Source organism: Euwallacea fornicatus, chromosome 25 (assembly GCF_040115645.1).
Source record: "Euwallacea fornicatus isolate EFF26 chromosome 25, ASM4011564v1, whole genome shotgun sequence".
Classification (NCBI taxonomy): domain Eukaryota; kingdom Metazoa; phylum Arthropoda; class Insecta; order Coleoptera; family Curculionidae; genus Euwallacea; species Euwallacea fornicatus.
In genome coordinates, this window is record NC_089565.1 from 1982196 (window position 1) to 1996490 (window position 14295).

Below are 14295 nucleotides of genomic sequence, written 5' to 3' on the forward strand. Positions count from 1 at the left end.
TCCTTTTATATAGAGAGCGTTATTGTCGAGAATGAGCTGAGCTGGCGACTGCGTTCTTATCAACTGCCCAGCAGTTCCAGAAATCGAAATGAAGAATTACATTTTATCCATCTGATTGAAGCTCCAAATCGAAATTCAATAAGAGATTTAAAAAAAGTTGCATAATAGACCGGAAATTTCTCATAAAAAAAATCAACTACCTCCATGAGTGAATAAAAAAGTTCTGGTGTATTTAACAATCGACCTCCTAGAAGTTGATCGCTACCCCTGATGGTTTTGGAACAAAAACCCCCGTCTAATGTACCCTGCGAAGCAGAAAGACTATGAACCAAATTTCGTTGCAGTCCATATAGCAGTTTTCGAATTATTTTCAAAATTTAAAAAAAAAAGGAAAACTTTGACTGGCTGTATCTCCTGCAGGAGACAATTTCAAAGGATATCACCATAAGTTGATATATTTTCGATCAAGGAATATGTGGTTAAGCTTAGACCCCCTCATTCTGGGACACCCCGTATATCGCCCACATTTTTTCGTCTTTTATTGCTTAAATGTCTTTGATTTCCGCAAACGATCAACTAAATTAAAAAAGAATTTTCTTTTTGGATGACGCCGGTTAGGAAATGTATCTGCATAATATCTAGCCGCTAAACTAGCATTAGACCTGCATTCTCCTGTAAATGGTGAAAATAATAATTATTATTAATTTTATTATGTTAACTACACGTCATTAAAACCATATCAGTACTTCCAAAGGTGATAAAGATTCTTCCCTATTAATTATTGCTTTGATAACCTGTCTCATCATCGTACATTCTCACTAAATTTTTTAATAGTAATGAAATGTAGATTTTGTGCAGAAACGAAGGATAGGTTCTTTCCGATTTAATCGAAAAATAGGTACCACGTGTTGAAAGGCAAATGCTGGAAAATTTCCTCAAATAAACGATAAATTAAAACTTTACAAACAAAAATGTACAAATTCACCATTTACAAACGCAAAAAAGTTGGTAGGAAAACATGTTCATGACTCTACGTATTTCCCACTCTGGTTAAAAATATTTTTCCTTAATTATAGGCAGGATGTCAAGAAACACGGAAATTGGTAATAAAAATTTTTTTTAAACAACTTTAACCCTGTATAGTGAGTAAAAAGCGCCCGAGAACATACTAGCATAAGGAAAGTCTAAATATTTTCATCCAAGGAATGTGTGGTTAGCGGATTGGCCTACAAATTTGCAACACACTCTATCAAATACATATGATACGAGACTGATTCTAATATGAACCGGAATTATCTTTTAAAAATGTGTTGGAACAAGACCCAAAAGTGAAAGGTAAATGTTACTTTTCTATATAATCTCTTGATTGAAGAATAGATTCTTCCCATCGTATGGCAAGTTTCTTAATGCCGTTATCGTAGAAAGAAGTAGGGCATCTTTACAATCAATGGCGCACGAAGCCCTCACCGACTCTACCTTTATCGAATCTGTTTCTTACCAGTGCCTCTTTCAACAGGCCAAATATGTGATAATCACTTAAGGATAAGTCGGGACTGTAGGGAGGGTGTTTCACTGTTGCCTAGTGAATTTCTTCCAAATATCCCCATTCAGGTTCGCTGTGTGAGAACGGACTTTGCCGTAAAGCAGATTCACATGTATGATCGAAAATTCTCGTCTTTTATAGTGATATACAAGCTTCGTCTCGGGCAATAGCCAGCAGTAGTAGGGTGTGTTAACGTTCATGAGAAAGTCAATGTACAAATATCCTTTGGAATTCCAAAAGACACTCTACTCCGAGGGCGGTGAGCATAAAGCGCGTTCTCAACTGTTTCTCATCTTTCTAGAAATTTTTTATGCCATTCGTACACTTGAGTTTTCTTTACACAGGTCTCTCAAAACTATGCTATAAATATTTGAAGGATTTCCGCTGGTTTTGCACCTCCACACGTGAAAAATTCTAAAACAATGCGTTGCGCAACCTGAAGGTATACTTCGTGCTCAGTAATGGTGATGCCTACTAGAAACTTCGGAGACTAAGTAGAGTGGACATGGTCTTGTGATGTCCCTACCTACCACCCCTAGACGCACGAGCTTCCTCTCGATACTCTACCAGCCACACGAGAGAATTTCCGATTAATATTTGATTCACCCTCGTAGCAGACGTATTACTTGTTTATCAAAAGGGGAACGCAGCTTCCTAACTTTGAAGCCGATTCTCTCAACACTTCCATGGTAATTTATTATTATTCCCGTTAATATAAATAATAGTTGAACTGAAACCGTTAAAAGACCGAAAATGTGTGGACATTTATTGCTGGAATGCCAATAAAAGTATTAAAGTATGTTTCAGCAAACAAGCACTTTAATTTCAGTTTTATGAGAAAGGAGAAGTGAAAGTAATAATACTTCATACATATGCACATGTTACAGTTTTATTGCTCGGAACGAGATTAGAAAAACACAAATCTAAGCAACACTTCTATGCTACGCCAAAATTGAAAATCGAATGCTCCCCTATACGATACGTCACCCCGAGTGCATCCCTTAATTATTCTCTTCACACTTCCATATATGTATATGTCGGAGATTTATTAGTTCTTAAGTTTAAAAATGTAAAATTTGAGTTAGCAATAAACCGAAGAGCAGGTTGACAGGTTTATCGTGGAGATAAAGCACTGTCGAACGAGGTCACTATTACCGACGCAATTAAGGGCCATGCGTGAAGTTTCGGTCCGTGGGAAAACCAGGACGAACAGGTACCATTCCCTTGAGTTAAGAGGACCACGGGGAATGGGAACTGTGAAGAAGGCAGTAATTAAAAAGAAGGGAAAGGTTGAGGTCGAGTAGTAGTGAATTCGTTAGCCTTGCCTTAATATCAATTGATTTAATAAAACATCAAAATTATCAATGATGGAGAATATTCCTAATGTTGCCCCGACATATATTAAACGAGATGATAAACCGATGCTCTTTATCTACTGCGTCGTACGATCTATTTTAACTAATACAAGTTTAGTTCATTTCTAAAGAACAATGGGGCATTAACAGGTGTCTGTGACACAATGCATATGCCTAAGGATAATTTATAACACTATCTCTATGAGACGTGGTTTTTTACATTGTTAAACGAATTGGTGAGCAGCCCCGTATCACTTTGTTTATGAAAACTTACATATACAGTGTGAACCATTTGGTTTGGGGCCAGTCTGTGGAAAGTCTATTGATTATGCGATTTAGCCCGTTTTTTTTAGTTATAGACCTTGATAAACTGCACATTTTCAGCAAAAATGGCCGGGTTGACATGAAATTCAAGGCCTACTGTGACAGTTTCTAGGAGTGAAATTTTAATAAATCATATTTGTGATTTTTTAGGAAAAAATCCGTGCCCGCCACTGGTTTGGCCACCCCTCAAAAAGGGCCTGTACAAAATTTTAATGAAAAATTTTGAATAATAACGATTTTGTAAAAGAATTAAAAGTGCACCCTCGGTAGTTATTTATTTTCAAAAATTCACAGTCGGTTGTGGAGAACAAGTGAAGTGTTTAACTGTCAATCAAACGCAACAAACGTCAACAACGATATTCGAACTCATTTGTACTTAATACAAATTCAATTATTAATCTTTGCAATTATGGATAATTTAAGTGTAAGAGAAGAAACAGAAATTGTTCGTCTTGTCGGCGGCAACGCGCGCTCGGCAGCAGAAGCTGCGGCAGAATGCAGAAATCAACAGAGTCAGACATCCAGATAGACCGGTAAGTCGAAGTAACGAGGCAAAATGGACGCCATGGACTCTTTCTTCAAATAACAACCAAATTTGGCAATATTCTAACAACAATCGCCGAAATAGTGTTAGAATGGCTAGTTCGGACCTTAATATACCCAGAGAAAGTATAAGATGTAAGTAAGTACCCAGTGTGCGTTTTTAATTCTTCTACGAAATCGTTATTACACAAAATTTTTCATTAAAGTTTTGTACAAGCCCGTTTTGAAGAGTGGTCAATCCAGTGGCGTGCGCGGATTTTTTCTAAAAAAATCGCTAATATGATTTATTAAAATTTCGCTCCTAGTAATTGTCACAGTAGGCCTTAAATTTTATGTCAACCAGGCCATTTTTGCTGAAAATGTGCAATTTATCAAGCTCTATAATTAAAAAAAAAATCCGGGTTAAATCGCACCATCAATAAACTTTTTACGGACTGACCCCAAACCAAATGGATCACACTGTACATAGCAAAGCTAAATGATATCAATTGCGAAGGTGGTTAGTTTTGAATGGAGCGAAGTCGTTTTTTAAAAATAAATAGTTGTAGATATATGGATGAATACGTACATATATATAAATGCTTAACGAAACAACATATTGAATTAACCGTTAAAATTTAAACGTGTTCACTGGTAATTCACCCATGTAGTGCAAAGTCAGCGATCGTTAATATAAAAAAAACGTATTTTTATTGTTATTTCTTTTAAATGTTTCAGTTTCAATATGCGTCCTTGCAACGGCGAGATAAAATCGCAAAATAGCGAACTTTACAGGAAAACGTTATTTAAAAATCAAATATTAACACACAGAAGATGGAAAAGTTTCCGATTTTGTTCCATTTCTCTCTGCAGCTTGTCCCATTCCTCATGTACATATTAAGTGTAAATTTGGGATTCACACTTCCACTTATTTTCCATTCGTTTCCAACTTCCAGCGCGTATCAACAGGCGTCTAAAGCCAATTCGAAATCAACAGGGTGATGTTTTTGACGAGTGCATTGCGGTGCTCGGGAAAATCTATTAGAAGAAACGGCGCGTTCGAATGGTCAGCAAGAACTCCCGGTTTGACATCGTTAATTGAGGGGTTCAAAAATCAAATGTGGCATGAAAACATGTACATAATTGGAAAAGTTTCGAGAGAATTAGGAAAGAAATTTTATCGATTTAAAAACTGGATAGAGCACGTTGAATTTTGTAGTACTTCGTTTTGAGTTTTTTACTTATTACGAAGGCTAAGTGCCACAGATTGGTCGCCAAATTTTTTTTTTAAGAATTGGCCACATGACTGTGTTGAAATGAAAAAGACTAATAAGTAGGTTTACAAAATCCACATCAACGATTGCCAAAACCAAGGTGGCAACAACAACAATAATAATAATAATAATAATAATAATATCGTTACACAATGTATACAACCGTGTAAGATACTGCATACTTAATTATTAATATAACGATTTCTTAATAAACAATCCATTTCTTATGGGTTATTGATCGTATGGTAAGTAAACGAGACAAGACGACGATATCGCGGTGACTGTTCGTACCAGGTGAAACCGAAACAATTCATTTGTCGCAGAAAGCATGAAATGATAAACCGACTAACAGATCCTGTACGGTTTCTCTTTCAATTTGTCAATTATGCCTGTGTTTAAATACTGAAGCTTAGAAACCTTCACGGCTTAAAGCAAAATTCCTACATACACATGTTCCTTCATGGATTAATCAGTCACATCTAAATGCATCCGTTAGTATAATAATGGCATAGCCAAGGTTGTTAACCTTAACACAAAAACTTGCAACTTTATGTAAGTAATTTAGAATACCCGTTAATGTACGGTTTGCGTTACATATTTCATATTACCTGAAATAAGCTGGCTGTCAGGTCTTCGAGTTCGGCCTCCACGTCTTGTTTGATCCTATTTGCCCTTGCTAATTCCTCGTCCTTGATTATAAGTTGTTTGCTGGCTTGCTTCAATTCGTCCTACAGAAAATTTCATCCCTCTCAAATTACATGAGACCAACCAATTAAGATTAATTAGGTAATAATCAAACGAGATCCCACTTGTCAGCTTTTTAGTGGGATTCGTTACATCTTTAATCCCAAGGGAAAGGCTCATTCTAATCGGACACGGTGTCCCAAATGTAATGTGCTACCTTCGCAATGCAAGACTTGCGAAGAAAAATTATAGATTGTAATCGGTTGCGATATTTTTAGGTCTTTTAATATGCCTTTTACCAAATTGTTCTCAAGTTTTGAGATATTTATTATGAAATGTCATAGTTTTTCAACATAAAAATACATTTAAAAAAATAATTACTTATACTCTTGCAGTTCCTGTGCAAGGACGTAAAAGGCTTTATAATAAGATTCGCTGCTTGATCGTTAAGCAGGATGCCCGTTTTATGTTGAGCTAATAGTTAGTGTACACTTAAAATAATTGCATTAATAATATACATATATATCGTGCGGTTCTAAATTGTCCGCTCCCTATTAACTTTTTAACAAATTATTATATTTAAAAAATTGAGAATAAACTCTAAATAGAACAAAAAAGTACTTTCTTTATTTCTTTAAGTCTTGCTTGCGTCACCGGTAACATAAAATAGCCGATAAAAAAAAATTAAACACAGGTCAAGTGACACCTCAAATCAAAGGTCTTTTAAAGCTATATTTAATGGTGTATTGCGAAGCAAAATTGATGGATTAGTTAAAAAAAAACAGGTATAAATTTGGTAAAATATGCAATACAAAATGAATTAAATAGTACGTAAACAATGGAAAAACTCGTTTGTTGATGGGAAATTGTTTTGTTTTCGATTTTGTGTTCACAGTCTTTGGTTATCAAAAAAAAGTACAAAAAGATAAATAAAAATAGTCACATACTGCTTCTGAGCGCAAAATTAAAAACAAATCAAATTCCTATCAACAAACAAGTTTTTCCATTGTTTACGTATTATTTAATACATTTTTTGTTGCATATTTTACCAAATTTATACCTGTTTTTTTTTCAAAACGAATCCATCAATTTTGCTCCGCAATACACCATCGAATATGACTTTAAAAGAGCTTTGATTTGAGGCGTCACTCGACCTATGTTTAATTTTTTTTTTTAATCGGCTATTTTACGCTACCGGTGACGTAAGCAACATTAACAAAAAAAATCAAACGTAATATTTTTTTTAATGTTATTTCATGCTGCCTATAAATTTTGAGAGAATAATAATTCGTTGAAAAGCTCATAAAGAAGAGAGGGACAGTTTAGAGCCGTGCGGTATTTTTGCTGCACGAGAAAAATATTTCGTCTTCTTTTCGTCGGACGTTTTGGTGACCGAGCAGTGTGAGGGATTAACCGACGCGCCTACTCACTTAAAATTTCTCTTGACCCAACCAGCAACGGTCCGAGACTGGTCCTGAGGGACAAAGCATCGGAGTCCAAGAAACATGTGCAATTTTGATTAGCTGGTTGTCCTCTTGCGTCCAGTTGTCAATTTCCCTTTTGTTTTGTTCCTCTAAATGTTTTTTTTTCCTGGAGCTTTGTTGTGGATTTTTTTGTTTCTCTTATGTTTTGTGCCGTCCCGTTGCGAAAAGGAGAATATTTAATCATCTTGTGCGGCTCGTTCCGTCCACCCCTTTTCCGTAACTACCGCGCAGGTGGCTTCGCTACAGCGGTACCATTTCGCCGTGCTCTCCAGCATTCCGTTAATTAGGGATTCCGGAGTCAAGGTCTCTACGCAAGCGCTCGTCTCTTTGTTCTTGCGGAGTCGCATTAATGATAATGATAGGACTGTCATAGATCCAATTAAAATTAAATTATAAATAAATTCATCACCTGCGGCGTATATGGCGTAGATGCGAGATCTCATTCTCCATCTCTGCACATTAAATTAACTTTCTTATGGGATGATTTATCGACAAAACCGTTTCTAAGTTTTGCATCCTGACCACTTAAAATGTTTTATAATTTAATTTTACACGCGATAAATGTGTTCGCACATAATACATCGCCGGGTCTCTTAAAATTTAAATATTGAAAATTAACGATCCATCCCCAAATTCAGAGTTTCCTTTTGGACCCCAGTGACGAATATGAAGTAAGATTTATCTGAACTTACCAAAGCCTGGTTAGTCCGAAATGTCTTAGGATTGAGCTCGATTTACAGAAACTGAATAGAACCATTTAAAACGAGAACATTCAAAGAAGTGACGTCATGGAAAAGTAAGTACTTGCTTAGTGCACCGCATCTACACGTAAAACAGATCGTTCTGCATCTTTATTATAAATTATTATTTTATACAATTTCTCTATTAAAATAATATAGTTTAATTGTAATAAAAATATAACATGACAAATTTTTGAAAAAATATGATTATTCAAAAACCTATATAAAATCAAAAGCGCATGCTCCTCTGGTGCGAAGGAGAACAGTGTCAATTCTTTTATAATCATTATAAATAGTAATTTTTTAAATATATGTAACTGCTATGCAATTTATAATATAAATAATAAAAATTATTTCGCAATCTTGGAAATGGCATATTAAAAGGCTCGAAAAACTGCAACTTGCAATCCGTCTATACTGCTTAAAGCTATAGGCGTTTTACGCAAGATTTTCTGTTCAAACACCAATTTCTCATCATCCATTAACTTGCTCATAATAATTAACAAATATTTGAACGCGTATCGAATATTGGGAATAAATATTAGCGAGTATTTCAAGGCGTATTTTGTTAGACGTGGTATAGGTATTATACACGTGCAACATTAGTAGTGCCAAACCCATTTTTACCTGCAAATCTAACACCAGCTGATCTTTGCAGGACACCACTGAGGAAGACCAGTCAACTTGGTCCCCGCTGCTTGTGGCACTTTTGCTGTCGCTGTCGTCTTTTAAATCGAACGAAGTTAAGACGTCCAAATCACATTTTTCCATATCCAAATCGCTACACATGGAGCTGTCCGAACTACAATTTGAGTTTTATTTCAGTGTTTATTGAGGTAGTAATTTCCATTGAAGTCTGACTGAAACCTTGACTTCGGTCAGGACTTTGATCAGTGTTTCATTCACCTATTTCTGTTGGTGACATTAATACACCTAACTTTGTCCGAAATGGTGCTAATAGCGGAATATCCATATTCCGGCCTGTCGTTAAACAGTTGTCTAGTAACGTGATCCCTGATAGTAACGTCGGGGTTATCTGGTTCTAAATTATCGTCGTCGTCTGAAGAATATGAGTCTTCTCCGGTGGTACCAGTCGAACCAACTCGCTTATGGTTGTGTACCTTTTTAGTGGTCGTACTAGTTGACATTTTTCTTAAGCTGCAACAAAGACCATTTACAAAGAAGCTCCTTTAACAGGCAGCCGTTTTAATTAACTAAAAAAAAATGTGGCGTAGTAATTAACTACATTCTTTATGGAGTTACTAATTATTACTTCCTCCTGGGATTTAATACAATTAAATGCTTTTAAGGAAACTACTTTTACATTTACATTTAGGTATTTAATTACCGGATAAGTGTTAAAAAAACGACGTAATCGTTTATTAGAGAGAAATGCGAAATCATCATCTATCTAGATACGATAAAAACGCCTAAATCTCGAACTAAACGGTATAATGCCTTTTACAGGCATGAGATTTGCGGTTTTCTATTTTGGAAGATAAGTTAAATCAGAATTGTGCACAAACGGTTAGTAGTCTTGTGTCTGGACGATGCCTATCGACTACGAGAACTGGGACTTCTGTTAAATCTCCAATAATTAGACATTGTGCAATTTCAAATTATTTCAAGACATACCTACAGGGTGACGCAAAATGAATCAGCGATTTTTACGACATACCTAACAGCGAAAACTGTGTTATGCCGTTTATCACCGTTTCAGACCTACAGGTGTTATTCGAATCAAATTGTCTGCAAATCTGTCATTCTCAAATTTTTTCTTTTTAGAAAACGTTTCGAAAGCGCTTTTTTACTTCTAGTGCGACCGTGTAAATCACTTTTCATACGAAGTATTTTTTTCATAGTTGCAAAGGAATTTTTTATCAAATATATGTCAAATATACAGGGTGTCCCACAAGTGTTTCATTATATTTCAGTGGGTAATAGTACATTGAAAAATAATATGACTCCCTATATAAACCATATTCCAATAATGCTTCATTAAGAAGATACAGGGTGTTAAACTTTACTTAGAAAATCTAACTTTTATTGATATATTCAAAACCGTTTGAGATATGTAAGTGAAATTTGGCATGTTTTGAGAGTTAATGTAGACGCATTTATTTATGCAAAAGGGCTATTTTTCGTTGCACCAGTGACGTGCGTACGGACACCTCTCAGCACATTTTTAAAGAAAAACATGGTGCGCCACTGCTTTTTATCAAAATAAAAATTATTTTTAGAAGTTTAATTTCATTTAGAAGAAAAACGCTCACTTGACTCTTTTTCGTCCGACGTATCGTTTGCCAGTAAAAAATTGAATACCGTCTATATGCACGATATTCTCTAAATGGTTTTAATAATATTAAGTTTGTTTTAAATATTATTTATTTGCTATAACATTATAGAAATTGTTCAAATTGGTGGCCATTTTGTTCAATACATAATTGAGCTCGCCTGTTCATTGATACTCTGCTACGTTGAAATATTCCAGGTGTGTTTTAAGTTTAACACCCTGTATCTTCTTAATGAAGCATTATTGGAATATGGTTTATATAGGGAGTCATATTATTTTTCAATGTACTATTACCCACTGAAATATAATGAAACACTTGTGGGACACCCTGTATATTTTATTATTTATCAAATATGTATTTCTCCATCTTTGAACGGAGACAGAAATGCCTTTTCCGTTTTTTGCATAACTGGATCTTGTCTCTCCCGACCGGCAATCGTAGCAATTCTTTGTTGTCCCGAATATTTCCGGAAGTTTTCGGAATTTCGAAATTTTTAAAAATTGAAATTTTACCTAAACTCACAACTTTGCGCCCGTTGAAACGAAGCCGTTCCCCATACGGTTCCTGAAATCACGATGATGGATCTCAGATATGGGACACACTGCACATTTCACGACATCATCCTTACATTGACACGACTGTAAAATTATTGTTATACATACAGGGTGCTGCTTTTTCAATTTTTAAGTCGGATAGGAACGTTCCTCCTCGCCGTATTTGCACCATATTTCTATAATTGATACTAAAATCTAGACATGCCAAGTGTATTGCCCAAAAAATAGTGACGTACATGGGCGTGCTATGAGGGTACATTAGAGAGCTTATTCGGCGAATTAAGATTTCGCGTTTAATTTTAGCCACTTCATTTCGGGACCCTCTCGGTACGCAACCTGTTTCGAGGCAATTTGACAAAATAACGTGGAAAACATCCTACTTACCAACTTGGAAACGAGCATATCGAAAAGGCGTTAAATGAACAGGAAAATCTCTTATTTTAGAAAGTTACTCTTAGAAGAATTTAACAGGGGTTTGATTTTACAGGAGACGCCATGGGCGCACATAGAAATCTGGTGCGTGTAACATACGACGTTCCCAATCTAAATATAAAATTTATTCATATGTTTAGGTGTAGACGTCACAGGAAAATCCCTTAGATATCAGTTTAATTTCATTTCTCGTTTAAAAGGTTTCTCTCATTCTCTCGTTTCATCAAACCTTCCAACGGAAAGAGAATGGAAAGTAACATTGACCCGAACTTGCACGAGTGATTAAAGAAAGAGGGGAAAGTATTTCCACAGGAATTCCTCCGAGTGGTAAAAATTCGTCATCGTCTATTAATAATTATGTGCGACTACGAATTACAATGTAGTTTAATTATTGGGATATTTTTTAAACGTTGAGCACCGATTGCAAATCGAATAAACATGACTTTCCATTTTACCTTTGACGTTCAAATGAATAATCAATAATTATTAGTCTATTGTTTATTGTTATGTACATGTGCGCCGGTACTATTGTTTTTCTTTTTAATTGGGCAGGGTAATTACTGGCCAAGTAATAGGCGCTCACAGGTATTTTCGCATAACTCTAATATTCAAGATAAGAGTTAAAATCATTGCACTTTTAAGAATTTAAATTAACAATGAGGAAAAGTATACGCTGTAATATAGTACCAGTAAATGTATATGTAACAGTAGAAAGTCCACTCAGCAGCGCCTTGATCTAGTCAGATTAAAGCAATTCTGGTAGAAGTGAAAAACCCACGTGTATTTCATTAGTATCGGGAGTGCTTAAGATATTTTTGTATGCCCACTCGTATTTACATACAAATTTATACAGAAAGGACCAGGGTCCTACATAAATTTGTTAAAAATCGAAGAAAAACATTCATCATAAAAATTGTTTTTAGTTGTGCATTTTCTGACGCAGTTCACATGTATATTACTCCTGCAATAGATAAATGTAATTTAAAATTTTCTCTTGTTGGAGCCCCCTGTACGTCATCACCTTCTTGAGTTCTTTGAGACATTCTGAACATATTTCACATACAAATATAATTTCTTTTCATCGATTGGACGAAGAGGGCAATTAGAATGGCCCGCTAGACGGCCCGATCTCATCCCTATGGATTTTTTTCATAAGGTTATCTGAATCATGGGGTGTATTTGAATCAGCTCAACAATGCAAAACAGTTGAAAGATCAAACTGCTTAACGACGCTCGACACACACCTCAAATGATAAGGAAAGTTCTTGAGGAATTTCAAATGCCGCTTGCCCACTGTCACGAAGTCAACGGAGCACAGTTCGAAATTTTAATACACTGAACTACAGTAGTCTCATACTATTATTTATTATTATACTAATATTTACTTTCCTCGAAAATTGTTTTTAGACATGGGTTTGCTGCATAGAATCTGTTCAGGATTCCTGAAAGAATTCAAAAGCGTCATAATGTATGTGGGGTTCCGTGAGAAAAAAATGAAAAAGTACATTTATATACGACACGGGTCACCTTGTGTATACAGGCTGTCCCATAGCTCGACCATGGGGATCTCGGTTATTTGAAGAGATACGAGGTCGGTAAAAGCGCGCATTTTGGAGCTTTGTAAGATGCCACTCTTTGCAACAACAGGATTTGTGATATTTGTATTGAACGGCAAGTCCGAATCTTAACACGTGATGCATCATCGTTATCGGAAAAAGAAGCCGAATCCAAAAATGTGGAGATCCAAGACGGCGCTCGTAAGAAAATATAAGTTGATGATGGTTCCGGAAAATCGAAACGTCGGATTTCAAATTTGACACTGTCGTCTTGTCGAGGAGAAGAAGTGACTACGAAAACGCGCCAGCCATTTTCAATTATCTCTTCGAATGAGTCCAGAACATTTTTTTCGAAATCTCGTATTTTTCCGGATATTTCCGGAAGTAATCGAAATTTCGTAATTCTTCAAACGGCATTTATGAAGCTCGAAAATGCGTGACTTTGCCCTAATTTCACCGACCTCGCATCTCTTCAAATAACCGAGATGTCCATGGTTGAGTGCGTAAAACGAACACCCTGCATATGTATTACGTCAAAAAATGCAGAAGCAAAAACGATATTTGACGTGTTCCAGCGTTTTCAAGGAAAATATTTCCTTCAATTTTAAATGGATTTATCTAGCACTTTTAGTCGCCCGTGTATATAAGCAACGAGCACCAATTCGGGACTCAAAGTCACCTCCATAGTATTTAATAATAAGCTCTATGTGGACTCAAAATATCAAGAACAATTCTGTACATATCCAAAAATTTTATTTAAAACGTTTAGTTGATATCAATAGTTAGGTCCGATAATTCATTTTTGAAATCGAAACGTACTGAATCGCGCCGATCAAAAACTGAAAATTGCGGATATTAGTACATCACAAAAAAGCGTTACCGTTCGGGGAAAAACCGGCGAAATAGTTTTTCTGCAAAAGCCGGTGCAACAGCTATGGATGGTGAACATGAATATCGAATGCAGAAAGTGGCATTTTCGGGAAAAAATTATTTTTCCTTCGAATGCCAGTTTAAGTCGCGCCTGCCATATTAGAACAATTTAGTCCACGTTAGCTCAAAACCTGAATTAAATACACCAAACTTTAACCGAACGTTGTCGGTGAACTCTGCTCCCCTAAAACGGGACTTCGTTGTTTGCGCTTATGTGCGTTAGATACGTTTTTGCAATCGTAGGATCCATCAACCACATTAACTTTTCAAAACCATCTAAACTCATCCGCGTCAAAATTTTGAAAACGTTTGCCCCTCGTACATAACATTCGAGAACGTCGATTTTTGTGTTGCAAAAACAGGCGTCCGGAGCACGTTTTTTTCTTTATTATGGAATGTGTCACAAAAGACTGTTAAGTACCACTCCCACATCCTTTACATCATCTATGGTTCCGATGAACAAGATAATTCAAGTAACGGGTGCAAATGCCGAAATTTGGCCTAGTTCGTTTGGTAGGCGGCGCCACAGGTCCGTTCCGCGTAAAATGCTCAAATCAACACGCACCGTAACAAGTGCGGTAAAGATGCGTTCGAGCATGTTAA

General features: G+C 35.9%; 1 protein-coding gene across 1 annotated transcript in view; it reads right to left on the reverse strand.

The window, feature by feature from the left end:
- LOC136346990 (guanine nucleotide exchange factor for Rab-3A-like) overlaps window positions 1–14295 on the reverse strand; it is a 34339-nt gene that overhangs the window by 15700 nt on the left and 4344 nt on the right. Inside the window, exons 2-4 of the mRNA XM_066296589.1 lie at window positions 8833–9084; window positions 8554–8728; window positions 5627–5746 (exon numbers count right to left, since the gene is read on the reverse strand). Coding sequence (XP_066152686.1) covers window positions 5627–5746; window positions 8554–8728; window positions 8833–9074 — 537 coding nt within the window. The 5' untranslated portion in view covers window positions 9075–9084. The remainder of the gene's footprint in view (window positions 1–5626; window positions 5747–8553; window positions 8729–8832; window positions 9085–14295) is intronic.